The 18,936-nt window shown below is 42.3% G+C and overlaps 1 protein-coding gene across 1 annotated transcript; it reads right to left on the reverse strand.

Annotated features, from left to right (window-relative positions):
- Nucleotides 1-218: 218 nt before the first annotated feature.
- Nucleotides 219-18,346, reverse strand: klhl5 (kelch-like family member 5). Its single transcript, XM_057035277.1, is given in 14 exon segments — nucleotides 219-1,547; nucleotides 2,853-3,024; nucleotides 3,137-3,274; nucleotides 3,518-3,592; nucleotides 4,451-4,537; nucleotides 4,978-5,053; nucleotides 5,546-5,770; nucleotides 6,130-6,316; nucleotides 8,710-8,922; nucleotides 9,881-10,077; nucleotides 10,182-10,318; nucleotides 13,592-13,780; nucleotides 16,471-16,704; nucleotides 16,706-18,346. Coding segments are annotated over 14 exon segments (2,352 nt in total). The 5' UTR covers nucleotides 17,071-18,346; the 3' UTR covers nucleotides 219-1,490.
- Between the last annotated feature and the right edge of the window lie 590 nt (nucleotides 18,347-18,936).

The following is an 18,936-nucleotide window of genomic DNA, read 5'->3' on the forward strand; positions in this document are numbered from 1 at the left end:
GTTAGGGAGTGTGTGTGTTCAGAAGTGGATCCTGGGGCTACATTAGCTCTTGATCTGTCAGTTCAGACAGGATGCCTGCTTTGCCTCTCACTGTCTGGATGCTTTTACTGCTTTCTGTACACTTACCACACATAGAATGTTCACATATACAACACACACACGCACGTATGCACGCAGAGCAGAACTGGATATCCAGACAAAATTAACAACAGACCAAATAATGAGAGCATGAATTTAATACCTGCCACTGAGCTGGTGTGACATTTTGTTTGATGCTGGGTTCAAAGTTATTAGATTTTATGCTGCATGAGGACTTTAGTGTAAATGTGTTCATGATCGGGAGCGCTGCTTTGTACAAGCACATATAGAACTCAGAGTGTAGATGCTATAATCATTTTACAAGGTATACATGATTCCCCATACAGCTCAGTGTCTGCATGCACGTGCACGTGTGAATGAGTGAGTGAGTGAGAGATACAGAGAGAGAGAGGAAAAAGCAGCAGGGAATTGAAGCTGTCGTGAAGGGAAGTATGAAGATTCTCATTTGAGATAAAAATACACTCCTTCTAATCCCTGAACCGTCTCTCTCACACACACACATGCACACACACACACACACAAAAAAAAGATCTTTTGTCCCTGTATAAAACCCAGCTGGTTAAAAGGGACCCTTGTGCTCTACTGAAAATTAAAATTTCCCATTAACGACTTATTAATAATACTCTATGAAGCTCTGTTTTATATAATTACTTACACGATAAAAGAATTGAAAAAAATAAGGATGTTAGACAATTTGTGGGTGCAGCTTGTAAATTATGTAAGTTATGTGAATGTTAGAGCATATTCTGTCTTTTAGAATATACAGAATAAACATCCTGTGGATGCAACATGGTTGACAGGCTAATATATTAGATAAATGACAGTTTATTACTGTATGGCTACATGTGAAGTTGTGCTGATTATGTCAAAAGTCCTCCCTTTTTGTGTCAGGAAGCAAGTAATGGAAATAAAAAAAATGCCAACAGTGGAAAATAAGAAGGGATATATTAAAATAGCATCAATACATACAAATAAACAGATTTAAAATGATGAGGTGGTTTTGACAGTCCGTGCCTCCCTCATCTCTGTCAGCAGAAATTAAAGCTGGAAACAGATCCTGTTGGGAGTGTCAATGTGCTCCACCGTGTCAACACTAACCAAGTAACAGGCAAGGATAAGACGCTGCTGTGTGCTGCTCTGTCCTGCTCAGATGATCGCTGCAGGTCCTCCTCATTAGTCACAGACTGGAGGCAGCTCACCTCTGCAGCCGAGGCATTCAGATATGAAGACTTTATCAGAAATCATACAGACAAAAGACCTAACCCTTACTTAACCATTGCTTCACTAATGACACAATGTGATGCTGTTGGGGAGGGTGACCTTAAAGAGTTCCCTGACTTTTTTCTGTGTGATGAAGAGGAGCTTTGCAGATGCCCACCGAGCATCTGCTCTCACAGCTTGACAGCCACCACACAGGCTCCTGCCCTGCCCACACACAGAGGTGCTACCTGCAAAGTCAAAAACAAGAAAAATACATCAACTTTAGATGCTGCGACTGAGTGGCGCTGCAGGGTCACGTCAGGTCATCTTGACGATTTGACTCCGGACTAAACATCCAAATCACCTTCGTCCATTTGAACTAAGATTAACTAATACAGTGGGACTCTACTTACGAACGTCTCCACATGCGGAATTTTCAGGTTACGAAACGTCTCAACGGGAAAATATTTCCTCTTGTTACGAAAGAAATTTCAGGATACGAAAGGCAAAAATACGCTACCGCCGCTACTCGCACCTCGCGGAGTTAAGCGAACGCAAACATGCTTGTAGCTGCTCTGCCATTGGTTATCGCCTAGCATCTTCCTGTAATCCCATTGGCTAGGAGGGACGTCAATCTGTACAAGTTTGTGTGTATCCCAGCGTCGCCTTCGTTAAACTTTTATTTGTTGTGGGTGTTTGTATGTTTGTCCATTAGATGGTGGTGTTACCACAAGTGTTAACGTTCGATGCTAGTAATGACGGCTAATGTAAGATTATTTTGTTCCTGGAGAAGCCTTGCACTGAATTCCTACATTTATTGTGAGGTAATCTAATTGTAACATGTATTTGTTACATGTTTTGATGCATTTTTAAGATTTATAAAATTGGTCCGAATTTTTGGGGGCTTGGAACGGATTAGGGTATTTACATGGAAAACGCGTCTCTACTTATGTAATTTTCAGGTTACGAAACAACTTCCGGAACCAAATAATTTCGTAAGTAGAGGTCCCATTGTATGTTCCTGTGTCTTTGTCACGCTTGAAAAAGCCAGTTGAACAAGACACTGATACATGACAGAAATAACAAAGAGATCGAAACACTGAACTTTACGGCTGTGCTGGTGAAAACTAAAAATAAACAATGATTGACAGATCTGAGTAAACAAGAAGACATGAGAGAAAGATGAGCTATGCCAGTTTGTTTGTTTGTATAACTATGAAGACAGGATATATTTATGGGTCTTCTCGTATCCTTTTCCATCTCAGACCGTTATTCCTTCATCATTCTCTCCATCTGCATACCCACCCTCCTGGATTCCAGTGTGGTGGATATCTCAAAAATAGCCGATTTTTCAGGGCCATTTGATAACTATCAGGCCCCCACATGAGATGAGGTACAAACACAATTTCAGTATCCTTCTGATAAATGACAACAGTCCATTTTGTGACATTTACAGAATTTTAAGTCTTAGGTTTTCCCAATGGCAACAGTACATTTACATAACACTAAGAACATGGCAAGAACCCTGGAAAAGGATAAAATTACGTGCAGACCTGCGTCCACTCATTTGTTTGAGGGTCGTAAGCTTCAACGATACTGAGGTACACCTGTCCGTCATAACCGCCCACGGCAAACAGACGGTCTCCAAGGAGACAAACACCAACTGCATCCCTGCTGATGCTCATTGGGGCCACAGCTGTCCACACATCTGTCTGAGGGTCATACCTGCAGACAGACAAGACAAAGAGAATGAGCATGCCTTGCTTATTGACACCCCTCATCTGTCTTGTTTGGGTATATTTTGTGTGTTTTTATGGTTGAGGATGCATAGACTTACCTCTCCACACAGTCACTTAACCGGGATGAAAGAGACGAGGCAGGAGCATCGTGCCCTCCGATGGCGTAAAGAAAGCCATGCCAGGTAGCCACACCCACACCTCCACGCCTTTTAGCCATCGGAGCGCAGCTGTTCCACCTGCACATTTTAAGGTGCACATCAGCTGATACAGACTATTGCACTTTGTACAACTTTGAAGGAAATGTGATAAATTGGCCATCTGTGAGCATATAAAAGTTGAGGCGGTAATGAACAAACATGATCAACACAAGCTTTTGAAATGTGACCCGAGTTCGGCTGTTTCTTTGCTCTGTCATATATAAAACACGGTATAAGACAGACAGAAATGATTATTCCTCACATAAAATCTTTTTCTCTGACCTGTTGGTGTGAGGGTCGAAACACTCCACTGAGCGTAGGCACGACGAGCCATCGCGACCTCCTACTGCATACAACCTGAGAAGAAAAGATAAGAGGATAACACTATAGAGCATGCGCACCATTCACTCCTTTGCCCTACTAACATCAAAACTGCTATGAATATTCACACACACGCACACACACGCACACACATTTCTAGCCATCAGAAGTCATTTTCAATGTAGTGACACTGAAACCGATGGAGTTTGGCTGAAAGAAAGTTGACCAAAATTACTGAGAAAACAATCAGGGCATCACAACTCAGTCCCTGTGTGTGTGTGTGTGTGTGTGTGTGTGAATATTCATAGCTGTTTTGATGTTAGTAGGGCAAAGGAGTGAATAGGACCAGTCAGGCAAGTAATGAGTTCCATCAGGAAGAGTCCAGAGACTCACAGACACACATGTGCGCGCGTGCACACAGACACAGACACACACACACAGGTGCACACACACACTTTGTGTTTAGATGTGTTCAGGCAAATCAGTTGTTTCTGTATTAATTAGCATCTATAAAGTGTTTTCCTGTAGAAATTCTCTGAGCAGTGATGGAGAACTTTCTGCAGGAAGCCTCTGAGTTCTCGACTTCTCAACAGCTGTAATAACAGCCAAGTGTCCTTATGTGAGAGTGGCAACATTAGTGTTAAAAATTGGCACTTTGTGTTACTAGAACTTTTTTTTAAAGACTTGCAGCGAGACAACAAACATCAGCTTCATTCTCATGTATTCTCATGAAAATGATGAACATCAAAGAAAATCAAATTAATTTTGATGCCATATTTGTAAAAAATTTGAGGACAAAGTGTAATAATAGTGTTAACAATAACATGAAGTAAGAAAAGACCTGTTTATGATTGCAGTGCATGAGAAGGTGTGACCAAAATGGAGCGGACGTACTTGCTGTTGAGCACCGCCACCCCCACGGTGCTTCTGGGAGTTGCCATGCTTGCAACAAAGCTCCACTGACGAGCTTGAGGGTCCCACCTATGGAAAATTAAGTTAAACACTCAGTCAAGCAAACATTGTCATTTTTTACTGAATTTGTCCGAAATGCAACGAGATTTGAAGAAAGAGGAGCAAAACGTTATTAAGCTAAAGTTTGATCATAGCTAATGACTGGAAGAGCTGAAAGTATAAGAGTATTTATACTAAATCATGTTGAGATTCTCTTTGTTGACAATAATTTTTCTTTTTAAAATAATTATTACACTGTATTTAAATAAAAACAACACTTCTCTGTGCTGTCTCCATTATTACCACCAATCGAGAGTAATTTAACATTTCAGTTTATATTCAGTTTGATTAAAAATGTCAGTCTGGGTGTTTGCAGTCAAAAACTTTAGGATAAAGGTGATCAAGAGATAAATAAAAGATAAAGTGCCAGAATATAATTGATGCATGAAAGATGCACGTGTCCTTTTCACCTTTCCACCGTGCTAAGGTAGCTCCAGCCATCATGTCCTCCTACTGCGTACATCGGCCCCTCAAGTACAGCCACACCTGTGAAAAACAAGCCCAAACACACAGGTGATAAATGGTGGCAAATAACTAACACTAATCAGCCTGGACAGGTTCTAATCAAGCCTGGGTTTCTGTGTGTGATTGTGTGTGTAACCACACCAAGGGCATTAGGCGTGCAGGGTTAGCGGCATGTTGACACCACCATGCACGAGGGATTTATCTGCTAAAACATCTGTGGCGCCAGATGTGTTCCTACTGGTGAAAACGATCAAGCAGCAGCACATCACACCTCATCCAACTTTGCCGTTGTCATAGCACAGCACGCAGTGAGTGGAGACTCAAACACAAAAAAAGAGAATCGGCTCCTGCTGAAGTTCTCTGAAGCATGAGGCTGAAGGACTTACGATCAAAATGCCCTTTTGGAGGTGAAAATTACCCTTGAGCTCACTGTGTCAAAAGCAAAATTACAGTTCAAACCAAGTAATTCAATGTTTACAATCATAAACGCTACAGGTTTGTTTTCTGACTCACCTAATCCATGTCTGTGTGTGGACATGGGAGGCAACACGCTCCAGGTCTTGCTGTGTGGATTGTAACACTCCACAGTGTTAAGGGTCTTAAGTCCATCTCGGCCGCCCACCACATAGAGGCGGCCATCGAGGACAGCTACACCAAACTGAAGCCTCCGTCCACTCATCGTGGCCACCTGTGTCCACCTGTCCTGGCGCATGCAGTACTGCTCAATGCTAGTGGCACCTGGAGAGACAGTAAAAAAACTGCACTTTGCTCTAATCCTAGCTTCAAATGGAAAGCTGCTCTTTGACTGTCTGCTCCTTAATATTTATTTATTGTTTTATTGCTCTTGGATGATGTCTAGTGTGTAGAATACTGTTAAAGTATAATAATAATAATAATAATATGGGCAAGATATTTTCATTGTTCACTGAGCTTGTTTATTATAATATCAGCTAGAGAGGACTTTTGTCCAGTTAAGATCCAGAGAATGATCTGTGACAGTGATGAGTTGCCACTTTGAAATGTACACAAGAAAAGACAATAGACTGATTCAACCTTATACAGCAGCAAAGACACAGGAGAGAAAATGTAGTTTCTACCTTTGGTAGCGTCCATCCCCCCCACAGCAAACATCGCTCCAACCGTTGCTTTGCGGGGTCGAGTGCGTGGACTCTGCAGTGAGGGCCGGTGCTGAGGTAAGAGGTGATACTTCATGCCCTCCATCAGCAGCCGTTGGCAATCCATACTGTTCCTGAGAAGAGGGTTGCACTCCAGATCTGCCAAGAACTATAAGGAACAAAAATACATGCATGTGTGTCTGTGGACAGTTTGTGCAAGACCTCAGCAGTTTTGTACATTAGCTGCAGTAGTGTTTATGGGGGACTGAGGGTCAAGAAAAAACTCATTTAATTGATTTAGAGATTAGATCAGCTCAGATCAGCCAGCCATTAGTTAGGCATGCATGCACGCACACACAAATCATCTGGCATAATAAAGGGCTGATGTACTCAACATCTCATCACACACACACACACACACACACACACAAACAAAAGGAGATGAAAAAAAACATGCACTTCAATCTACAAATTTGGCCTTTAAAAACATCCCAAGAAAAACAGGTTGGAGAGGAAAGGTTTTACCAGGGGCAAGAAAGTCTGAATCACATTAGTAACATTTAGATCATTATATTATATTTATTATATATTTGAACATGTCTGTGTGTTTATATCATATAGAAATACTCAGTAAAATATTTTTCTCTGTGTTTACTTCCTTATTTTCTTTGCCCAGTATAAGAAGATGATTCTGAATCTACCCAAATAACTCAATTTGGTCACTGAACATAAAATCAATTTTCTCAGCCAGACATGGAGAGCGTAACGCAAGCATGTTAAATGGATAAGCAGCTTACACGCCAGAGTGAAAACCACGCTTCTAATGCTCACAATCACCCAGGGACAAATTAGGGTCAAACTAACTTTGGCATTTCTTTATTTAAATGTGCCTAATAAAGGACAAAGACGAGATCCACCATTTGTCCTCTACCGTTTACTTTATTTATCTATCGTCTTGTGAAGGAGTGTGGAGGGTGAGATAAGAAGTCATCCTCTGTAGGGCACCACATGTCACCCTCTTTCATCCCTCTACTTCCCAGTATGCCGACATCATCCAAGGATTTTTTAAGAGACTGTTGTATTCCCAGCTGAGATCTGACCAACCATTGATGGTAAAGCAAGAGGGTCACAGTGTCATGTTCTTGACAGTTGACACTATACGCTGCAAAATGTCCATTCATAGTCGGGTTTACTTTAACAGGATTTATATGATGCACTCAGACTGTCTGTGTTGCTGCTTTGTGATAATAAAACTGCACACAAACAAACAAACACACACACAGGACTGGATGGAGTGATGACAAAATCTGGGTAGCTGCTGCATTTGCAGCTATGGAATCAGGTTAAATCAAATTATTTCCCATCAGCACCTGTGCCTCATTATTAAACATTAGCTGCTAAATGCCAGTATGACCTTCATATATCTCTGATGGAGACAGCATAGGGAGAAAATTAGGCCGTGTACTGAATCCAATAAGTGCCAGTGGTGATGAAAATAGATGACTGATGGTTTAATTTCTGTACAATGAAACCCAGTGATGACCAGTCCTATAGTGGAAATAGAGAACTGGTGAGTGATTTGGTGAATACTGACTAGTTGTCTCTACAGGACTGGTGTTATCAGCATTTCTTAGCTCACAAGCCCTCTGGCTAGCTGTGAATTATTCTGTCAGTTTAGCAAGTAGGTGACGAGCACTACACAGAGGCAATTACTGTCTTTCAAAGTCTTTCACCTAGTCCACCTCTTTAAGTCTAACTCTGTTTAAGTTCAGTTTTGGGCCATAATTGATAAAGAAAAAGTTAAGGGGGGCCTGGCAAGGTGAGGGTTAGTTAAAAGTTCATGCTGATGCAGCTAAAGCTGAAGTGTGATTTGAGTGGCACATAAGAGAAAAATAAAAAGTTGCAAAGTTCCCTCACTGCTCATCTCAGCTACACTTTCACTCTGCCAGAGGCAGATGCATCAAAAGAGGAGGTGGAAGGAACAATAACGCCATGACGATCTTAACTTGATTAGGTGCTAGGTGACGTTGGAAGCATGAGGAAGTCTGGGGGTGCAATGCATAGAGCAGTTTCTTGTTCCTGGTGTGTGTGTGTGTGTGTGTGTGTGTGTGTGTGTGTGTGTCTATGCTCCTATGCACCTCAACATGCACACAATATTTACCTGCAGCAGCAGTTTGCTGAAACTGTGTCTCCCAACCAATTTTTAGCTTGATTCAATTTAGGGTCCAGTGTGTAATAATTTAGGAGCCGACTATCAGAAATTCACTTTAAAAAGAAAAGAAAGACTTTTGACAGTTCAAGCCAACTTCTCAAAGTAGCTACAACATTAAAAGTCTGGACTAGAAGTACGGAACACAAATATTTGTCAGTATTGTAATGCGTAAATATTTGTGAAAGGCAAACTAAAAAGCTGCTCAGCCTATTAAGTACTAAGTCACATACAACAACAACAGTGCTCATACAATATTTAGGCACTTTCAGGTTTTTTTTGGATGAAAGTGCAGTCTAAGAAAGGATTCATTGATGAGTGATGAAAACAGGGATTTACATCTCTGAGCTCACCTGTGGCTGCAACAGTGGCAGGCGGATATGAGCCAGCAGTAACGGAAGGTGGCTCTCCCGCGCGGGGGCATCATGACTGACCCACGTTAGCAATGAGGTCACCATGGTCTCCTCTTCAGGCACATTGACATCGTCAGACAAGAGCAGCCTCTCCATCTCCTCCACTGGCAGCAGCAGGAACTCCTGGCTGCCCACCACATCCAAAAAGTGTTCCTGAGGAGGGAGGAACCACAATACTTTCAAAACAGTCCTGATGAATGAATACGGAATAGATGATGACAGAGTGAAGACTACAAAGAAAACTGTGGAAAAGAGGATGGGGATGAAGGTTAGTTAGAAAAGGTTAATTAGACTCGCATTCAACATTAAACAAAAACACAGCCGGAGTTCTAAAGGTCACTGTTACTGTGAACCATCACAAAAAGAACTACACCAAGTTAGGGTGCACATTAACTACTGCTTGATACTATTTTCAATCATTTAGAGAAGTGCCAGGCCTTAAACATTTGATAAATGTAATACTCAGTACAAAAATCCTACCAAGTTAATGCATATGAGCTAGTGAAGAAGGTTTTAAACAAGAGGAGACAAATGTGCGTCATATGAAATGTTCATCCCAAGGAACATTTAAAATAACATTAAAAAAAGGATAATCTGCCTATTCTACTGCTTTTAGAACTCGGTTATATTAGCTGTGAGCTGCAAAGTGTGTGAATCATTGTGGCTGTGAGTGAATTGAAGACAGGGAGAGAACTCTGTCCCTATAAAAGCTCCTTTACGCCATAATTAACCTGAATTAAAGTTGAATGGTAATCCACTTAAAAAGAAACAAAGAGAGGAACGGAGCAAAGAGGAGGAACATTGACACTGACAATCTCACAGAGGGAGGCAGGGTGAAAAATGGCCCATAAAGAGTGAACAAGAATAAAGTATACAGAGGAACAACTGGGCAGTCACCATGGAAACTATGCACTTAAAAAAGAAGCTGAGGTGATAAAAGCATATAAAGCCTTTAAGACAATGAAGTGAGGGTTGATGGCTGACAGAAGGGTTAGGAAAGGGAGGGTTTTAAACTAAAACCTAAGCATTTCTCATATGCAGCACCACTGTCAGAAATCCCTTAATGCTGTTGCCTCCATGGAGGCTGCAGAGTAGGAGGAGTTCTACCCACCATGGTGTAGGCATGAGCAGCCCTCTGTAGGTCACGGCAGCCCTGAGCGTCAGCGTACGAGCGAATTCCTAAGCAATTAGAGGGGTGGAGCTGTTTCATCAGGAAAGAACAGCAGGCCTGGACCACAGAGGACAGCTGGAGCAGGCAGGACGCCGACAGCAGAGACTCAATGGTGTCCTCTCTTAACTCCAGTCGGCCTGGAATACAGAAATGATACATAAAAATGCATTTTGGTTTGGAAGCTGGCAATTACAAAATTATAGGTATATCTCTATAAGCAAAGGCCAGTATTCGTCTGTACCTGTGTATGCATACTGCACCAGGACCCACAACGCATCAGGGTCTACTCCCTCCATCTTCACCTCATCCTGCTTGGCTTCTCGAACATCGCTGGTGAACATGGCAGCAAAGTAGTCGGACACGGACGAGAGGACGAGTCTGTGAGGACAGAGATTTTGTCAGGCGTCAGCACTTTGACCTGGCAGCCATGATGAGCCAGCCTGACGGGTAAAAGATGCAACCTGGCAGGTGCGACATAATGTTGTCATCCTGTGAAAGTGTCTCCCAGCTGAAGGATGTGAAGGTCACCTTGAAGACATCAGCATCTAGTCATGTGCTGTGCGTACATGGTTGGGAATGAAATAAGGCTAGGAAGTGAAGCACTAAATTAAGGATGCATTTCTTTAGGATCATCTTTCTGTCATTTTACTCCTGAAGTGAATTAAGTTAAATGAAAACTGATGCCTTCATAGTTTTGACATTACAACGTTTCACCATATTCCCATCTCATGTATCTCATTCATTACTTAATATTCATTTTGTTTGTTGTTTTGTTCTGCTCGATCAATAAACATTAAAAGCGCCCACTTCATCGGCCAAAATGCTCCATAATGGGTCCTGACAGCAGAGGGAGCGAGAGAAGCCTGACATGTAAGACACTGTAATCACAACAAATTGACCTAGAACTGTCTGAGAGCAGGAAATAAATATGAATTATGAGTTTGGTAGACTGGAATAAACAAAAACAGGCAGACGTTAGACACAGATGAAAGCCACTAATTTATATTTTATTAATATTTAAATGATGATTCTTTTTTTCTTCCCCAAAAGACATGTATCCTCTCTCCAAGGAGGCTTTCTTAGATAGAAAAGGAAACGGAAGTCTGAGCTGAGCTGGAGGCCTCTACAGATGTTTGTGTCAGCATATTGTTGATTTGGTGCTTGAGGCTCTCAGATGTCTCAGATCATCCCTAAAGACAATCAATCAATCTTTATTTATATAGCGTCTGTTATAATAAAAAATGTCTTTACGCCCTTTACAGAATCCCAGGGCCTGACCCCCAGCAAGGAAAAACTCCCCTTTAACAGGAAGAAACCTTGAGCAGGACCAGGCTCATGTAGGGGGACCCTCCTGCTGATGGCCGGCTGGGTAGAGAGGAGAGGAGGAGGGGGAGGACAGGTAGAGGAGAAGAGAGGGGGGGGGGGGGGTGGTACAGGCAGAGGATAGAATAGGCAGAGGAAATACATTAATTATTATAAACTGCTGGTATAGGAGTTGAGTGGGTCAGTAGGTTAGCATACAGCTATGAAGGCAGCAATACCTGTAATACCTGTAGATGGATACAGAGAGAGGAAGAGGACGGGGAGAAGCAGAGAAACTATACAAGAAACAACATTATCACTGATCTACTCGGAGAAGGGAAGAGGAGAGGAGAGGAGAGGAGAGGAGAGGAGAGGAGAGGAGAGGAGAGGAGAGGAGAGGAGGGAGATTTTAGAGGCTTTCTCAGGATTCTCTTTCTCTTGCTCTTCTCTTCTCCGATAGAGGAGAGGAGATCAGATCATGTTTCTGGACCATAGAGGAAGCTTTGTAGAAAGAGCCTTTTTTCTCACAGTTAAGCTACTTATCTTTGTATTACAATACTGAGCTGTTATACATCTAAACCTGTCCGTAGGTAAACACAAAGGGAGAAAGCAAACAGGTGCAGCAAAAAATGCAGTTTAGTGTTACACAGCCATGGAAATGGTGCAGAGACTAATGAAAATGGCAGCAGGGTGAAAAAAATCAGGAAACAGACAAGTTGGATTCAGGAAAGAAGAAGCTGAACCCTGTGTTTGTGTTTCAGAGTGGATATGCCAGAGCGAGACATGTAAAAAGACCAACAGCAGGATGACTGACCTCTGTCTACAGATGCTTTCCGATGGAATGTCTGCATTAAGCTCTACATTAATCACACATTAAATCCTCTCAATCCTATTATCTTGAATCTTTTAATATCTGTTCATTAATTAGCACACAAACTTAGCACAATACTATATGAACCTTACTGTTACTGTGCCTGCTAAATCTCCACAACATAGTGTGTTAGCATGCATGATTACCATTCCAATAATAACATTTCACATGGTTATTAACATAACTGTGCACAACTGGTCCATGCAAAAAGCCAACAAGCACATTTTGCCCTTATGTGTCCCAGACACACAATTATTTATCAAGACAACATTGCAGAACTGTTTCAATTCTAAGACAGGATTAATAAATTAGAATTTGCAGTGGCATCTACATGTGGGAGTATAAAAATAGATTTGCAAGGTAATGTATTTCTGCATGGAGCCCCACAGGAAACTAAAGCGCTCTAGTTTTTGAGTAGAGCTCTTCCCTTAAAACTGTGTTGCTTGAAAAGGAATCCACAAAAAAGCCAGGTGCAACTGAACAGTGCAAAAGGCTCATTCAACATATGCAGCTTCTTCTTTTGGTTTCTGACGTATATTCTTTTGCTACATGTCGATTCCTACAACCGCAAACAAAAGGATCACTTTTAAACCAAGACATTTTCTACCCCAATACTGTTTTTTGGCATAAGCATTCAATAACAAACAACTTCAGATGGCAGCAGCCTCTTTTACACACACCATTGTCATTCTCCTACAGTTCAACACGGCCTTTCGTCTGACACCAGCTGTTCCTGGAGGACTGAATGCAACAAGACAGGCGAGAGAGAGAGAGAATAAAAAGAGAGGGAAAATAAAAAGGTCTGTCTGCTCATAGGGACGCTCTTTTGTCTTATCCTCTTGCAGATGAACCCTGCTGCCACAGTTGTGGTCACATGCCCAGAAAACAACAGCAATTTTGGAAACGAGGAGCGGTTAAAACAAGGATGACAGGCACGTGCAAGTGTGAAAGATTATTCAGAGGCTCAGATGACTGTGTGGCACTGAGGGGTTGCAAATATAAAAGGCTTTGGAAGGTTTTTTTCATTGTGTCATTTACTGTTTATGTGTGTGTACATTAATGTGTTTTGCAGCGCTTGTTTGCCTACTTCTGTAAATATCTGTTAAAGTAAGTACAATAAGTGTAATGTTTAATTTAGAGCTGTAACTACTGAATATTTTCATCACAGACAAAAAACAGACTTTCTTGATCAGCTCACAGTAACAGTAACGATGCATCAGAGCTCCTAGAGACAAAAGATCTGTAGGTTTTTCATGAAGAACCAAAAACGGGACATCCAGACATACAAACTATGTTTGTTTGGGGGAGGTTAATTTTACGATTATCTTAACACCATCAAGTGGACTAAACCAAATGGCATATTATTGTCACCGAAATAAAAAGTGAATGACCAAATCAAAAAGATTTCACACATCTCGGATGCTGGCTGGTTAGAATGACAACACCTGTGAATAGCTTTCAGTGTCCCTCTGCCCCACCTGTGTGCAGGTATCCGTCTCTCTCCAGCCACCAGGATGACATCGCACAGCTGTCGGGACCTCAGGTAGCCCTCCATCTTGCGGAAGGTGACATCGGCGTGGGACAGGGCTGTGAACATACACTCCTCTGGACATGCACATGGCTCCAATGACACGCATGAGGACAGCGTGGCGCTGCTGTTCGATGTCCTTGCAAAGATTCACAGCAACAAACATGGACAGACAGACAGAGAGGGAGACCTTGAACACATGTGTGGATGCTGGTTTTCCTTTGTTACAAGCAGACAGATGTTATGCAGAGCTTTAGGATCAGTGCCATGTTTCCATGTAGCATCAAGCCCCTCAAAGATGTCGCCAAAGCTGCCAGTTAAATTGTTTTGTTACAAGGAGTAAATAAATAAATATATGTAGCAGAGCCGGTACAACACAAGGTGACTCAGTATCAGGTACCTCACAGCCACACAAATAACCAGAAATGGCACAAAACTTTGAGTCAAATTAGTTTAAACTTCCACAAATGCTTTACTCCTTGTTTATGTTCCCAGTCTGAGGATGTGGAGTGAATGGTAATTCATCAGTACCAATGTATAGCTACAGCACCAAAATTGGAGTTTATTTAAAGAAAGTTAAAGAAAGAAAGATATTTATTTCTATGTTCACTTTAAAAGATGTGACCTTTAACTAACTTTGAAGTTAAAAGGTAATTTTGAGGAAAGTGGAACTATATATTTATGTGTTACAAAGCAATTTTCAATTATATGCGCTCAGTCTTTAGAGGCCATGGAAAAAACAGTGTTTTCCCACATTTGGTTCACTGCTGATAAAGTATTTCATGTGCTGTGATTCATCATTTTCCATCCCAACTTTCAGTGTATATCTCATCTTAATCCATCACTGAATTCATTCCACCTCACCCCTTCTTCTAAACATCCATCTCTGCCTCAGCTTCCTCCCTTCCCTCCCCTAATTGAACTCCACCAACGCTATTGGATAGCTTTCCAGTCAACCAGCGTGGGTTTGCATGAACATTGCAGTCTGTGTGTTTGTGTATATGCTTGCGCATGAATATTAAGGCTAAATACTGCCAGAGGAGATCGCTTTGAAGCGCGGTAATGTTGCCTTCCAGTCCCCTTAATTGTGCCTGGCAGCCACTCAACATGGACACAGAGACAAAAAGGGAGAAGGAAAGAGTATGGCTCGGGCAAATCAACATCATGCAACAAGAGTCTTCATAACCATGCACCAGGCAAGGACACTCACAGCTACTTTTTCTCTCCCTTTCTCTTTCTCTCTATCTCTACTACATACACCCACATAAAATCTCTTGTGATTAACTATATAGCCCTATTAGCCAGTAGGAAAACACCTAATGCAAATCAAATGCTTATAAGATACAGCAATCATGAAGGGACTGTGTCTGCATTGTTATATGAAAACACCCACTGTAAGACATGTAAATACACATTCCAAACCATTCCAAAGAAAATAAGAGGTCAAATGAATGGACAGGGTGTGTTGAGAGTAATATGGTACGGAGGCAGAGACATCAGGGAGGGTTACTAGGAATAGATGCAAAGATGAAGGGAGGATGGTGGGATTGAAAGAAAAAAGGATATGGGGGTGGAAAAATGGGTAAAGTTTACACAGGACTACAGCCAGTCTGGGATTTAGAGTGCATCTCATGGGCCATCTGAGATTCTGCTAAGGTTGTTGGAGTATCATATTGTACCCAGGAGCTCTCCACAGCATGGGAGCAGCATATACATATCTATTTATTTATATATCTACACAATGTGAAGACACACACACACACACACACACACACACACACACACACACCACACACACACACACACACACGCACACACACACACACACACACACACACACACACACACACACAGTGTGCAGAAACCAGTGAATGTGTTGACATGGCAACCAAGGCATGTTCATGGCATAGCTGCATACACAGTCACCACATACACTGCAGTTGTATCCTGGCTGCCGTCAATACTGAAGACATGATATCAAACCCTTGCATAACCACATCTATTTTTAAAAAGCCATATGACTTTCCTGACCTTCACCTTTCACATGCATTTGTAAACGAGTAAGATGCACAAGTGCAAGTGAAAGCTACAAATATTGACCTTAAAAATCAGGCATGCCTTTACTCCCACTGAAGTGTATTTGTGCACTTTGCAAATCCATGAATCACTTTCTGATCGTTTTCTGATGTGTGTCATGGGAACATGGAGTACGTTAGGAGGCTTTAAGGGGCCTCATGATGTATAGAAAACTGACAGGAACGGAGATTATTTTCATCACATCTTTGGTGTCATGATATAAACACTAGGATTTTGTACAGATGCTCTCAAAGAGGCGTGAGCTGTAATAAATTGCTTTGTTATCTAGTCTCCATGGTGACCAATAATTAAATGCCTCTCCATTCATGCAACACGTTCCATCAGGCATTTACAAATAATCAGAAAGCACTGTGAGAGATTATGAGTTTAAACTGAACCAGCACAGCTGGCCACAAAATAATTCCAGGTATATAGCAACACACTAAGCACAGCCCATTTTACAACTAAATTATTACACGAGTACTAATGCAATAAAGCCCTTATTTGTTATGCTTGGTTCTCGGAGGTTGTGAGGAGAACTGACGGATCACTGATTAATTCATGGTTGGAGATTCTTTGTGATTGTGATGCTGACACATTTCAACCTCTTGTCAAATAGACAATTTTATTTTTAATTAGGATTTGTCCATGTAATGTGACAGTAGAAACCAGAACACTACATCTTTTAACACAATATTTTTTATTAAAGTATCCTTTTTGAAGTTCATGACATTAAAAACTCATCCTTCTTACCTGCACGAGCTGGAGTCCGTTTCCGGGTGGATCTCCTCGATGCCCGACGGTGCCGCCACTGCTGCCTCCTCGTCAAACCCGACCTGTGCACCACGCTCGGGAACCGGTTGCGGCGCAGGAACCTCACCGGAGGGCTCCATACTTGTTCCCGGCCGCGAGCGACGAAGAGGCGGCGGGGAAACCCAGGACAGCGCCGCGGTGGAGCTTCTGCACTCAGGCTGACTGAAGGACCGGGGCAGAGTTCCCCGTCGCTCCGACCGCTGCTCCTCCCGAACTGATACGATTTCCCGTAGTATCAGCAAACTTTCTGCTGCCGCCGTTCCCGTGACACAGATTCGACCCGGCGCTGCCGCTGACCACCAGACCGCCGTGGCCGCCCGCGCTGGTGCGCACGCTGTCTGAATTTGTTCCGCTACAGCCGCTAACTGAGGGTCCGTCCCCGGAGCTGCCGCTCGTTCTCCTCCCAGCGAAGTAGTCTCCAAGCGGCGGAGAGTGAGGCGGAGGCACAGCGGGGTGACCGAACCACCGCCATCGGATTCTGAGGATTTGTTTCACATCGAACTCCTTCCGCGAGGACGAGCCCGAGCCGCTACTAGACATTCCAGCTCGAGACACGATGAAATGGCGGGGAGAGCCGTACACGATACGCCGAACCGTGCGCGACTCTCCTGACAACCGCACGCACGTTAACCGCGACTGGAGGTGGCGTTAGGAATGTGCTGGAGTTTAAAGAGAGGGAGGGAGAGAGAGACAGAGAGAGAGAGAGACGTGTAACGCACGAACGAAATATATCTGAGGGCAAATTCGGTCGTTTCTTTATATTATTTCCCCCACCAACAAGATTATGTGACAGCCGGCGTCTGTCTGTATGTCTGTTAGCGAAAGACCCCAAAAAGTTTAATTGAATTTTCAGAATTGTTGGTAATGGGCCAAGAAAAGTGATTTGTTGTGGAGGTCAGCATTGATTGGTAGGATCTTTGGAGAACCGTGGAGCCTTCCAGGTCTACATACTTGATCATTGGGTGGCAGCTTCTGACTGTTCTGGCTTCTCAAAGACAGTAAAGACTGCTGCTAGACGTGAACTACACTTGCTTTTCCAATGGGAAAAATACCCCATATATGATCCACAGGATCAATACCCCTTATGTGACCCGTAGGATGGCAAACCTATATGTGATCCGTAGGATCAATAAGCCATGTGTAATACATAGGATTGATAAACAATATGTGATCCATGGGATAGATAAGCCATATTTGATCCTTACAATCAATAAGCCATATGTCAACCATAGGATCGATAAACCATATGTGATCCGTGAGATCGATAAGCCATATGTGATTTGTAGGATCAATACCCTATATATAACCTATGGGATCAATAAGCCATATGTAATCCATAGAGGTCCGTCTGACCTCTAGGATAAAACACAGGAAGAATACATCGTATTTTTTTGCGATCCAGTAATCTGTACAAGGCGAACAGAGGTGAGACTCAAACCACAAAAACTTGTGTATGTAATCTCCACAAATCTGTGGACACGTGGATGTATAGGCGGGCCTGTAATGAAGGGGAATAAACACTTCACGGCACTTGCTAAATCAAGTGGTGGAAGAGTGATTCTGTCACTTCCGCTCCATTTCTGATTAACTTATTATCTTCCTTCTGAAATCTGTCACACATTCCTCTCAGCTCATTTCCTATTGTCACCTCAAGCCCTGTTCATCCGATTTATTTAGGGATCAACTTCAGGTTTTCATTTCTTGTTTTGGAAGCCCTACTCGCTGTTATGTCCATCTGAGCAGGATGTTTCAAGATCCAGGTTTAAGAAGCAAGGTGACCAAGAGTTGGCTGCTATAATGGTGGATCCATTATACTCTTAAACTTCCAGTTACTCATGACTCTGCATCGTACCAGAGTTTGGTTGAGATTAATTACAATGTCACAGTGAAGAATTTTAATTTTCTTATTTTACCATTTTTCTAAACACAACTGCCAATGTGTATGTGCAAATTTGCACGGTGCAGTAATGGTCACTGAAAGGTCAAATCTGGACTTGTTGGTAGGACTAGTGTTTTATCTGGTCACTAATGATTTTTTAGCTCTCAATGGATTCATCCATGCAGGAAGTGATGGGAGCTTGTAAATGTAGCCAGTAGAATTATAAAATACTTATAAAGCTTTTTTAAATGATCAAACAGGAGCCGTCAGTGACCAGAGGGTGGAGGGACAGAATCTATCTGGGCCTCGACATCTCTTCCTCATTCACATTGACGGGCAGTTTTCCTTCTTTTTTAAAAAAATCTTCAGATTTTTGAAGAATTTGGAGAGGCCAGGTTTCTTTTTATTCTTTATAAGTGGCTTGCGCTGTCCTTCAGATCATTTGTTTCTTCCTGCTGCTGTTCAAACCTAATCTCCATATGGAGTTTTTCTTTTGTCCTTTCTCTGACCTGCTATATCAGATAATC

The sequence above is a fragment of the Takifugu flavidus genome, chromosome 6, assembly GCF_003711565.1.
Source record: "Takifugu flavidus isolate HTHZ2018 chromosome 6, ASM371156v2, whole genome shotgun sequence".
In the NCBI taxonomy this organism is placed as follows: Eukaryota; Metazoa; Chordata; class Actinopteri; order Tetraodontiformes; family Tetraodontidae; genus Takifugu; species Takifugu flavidus.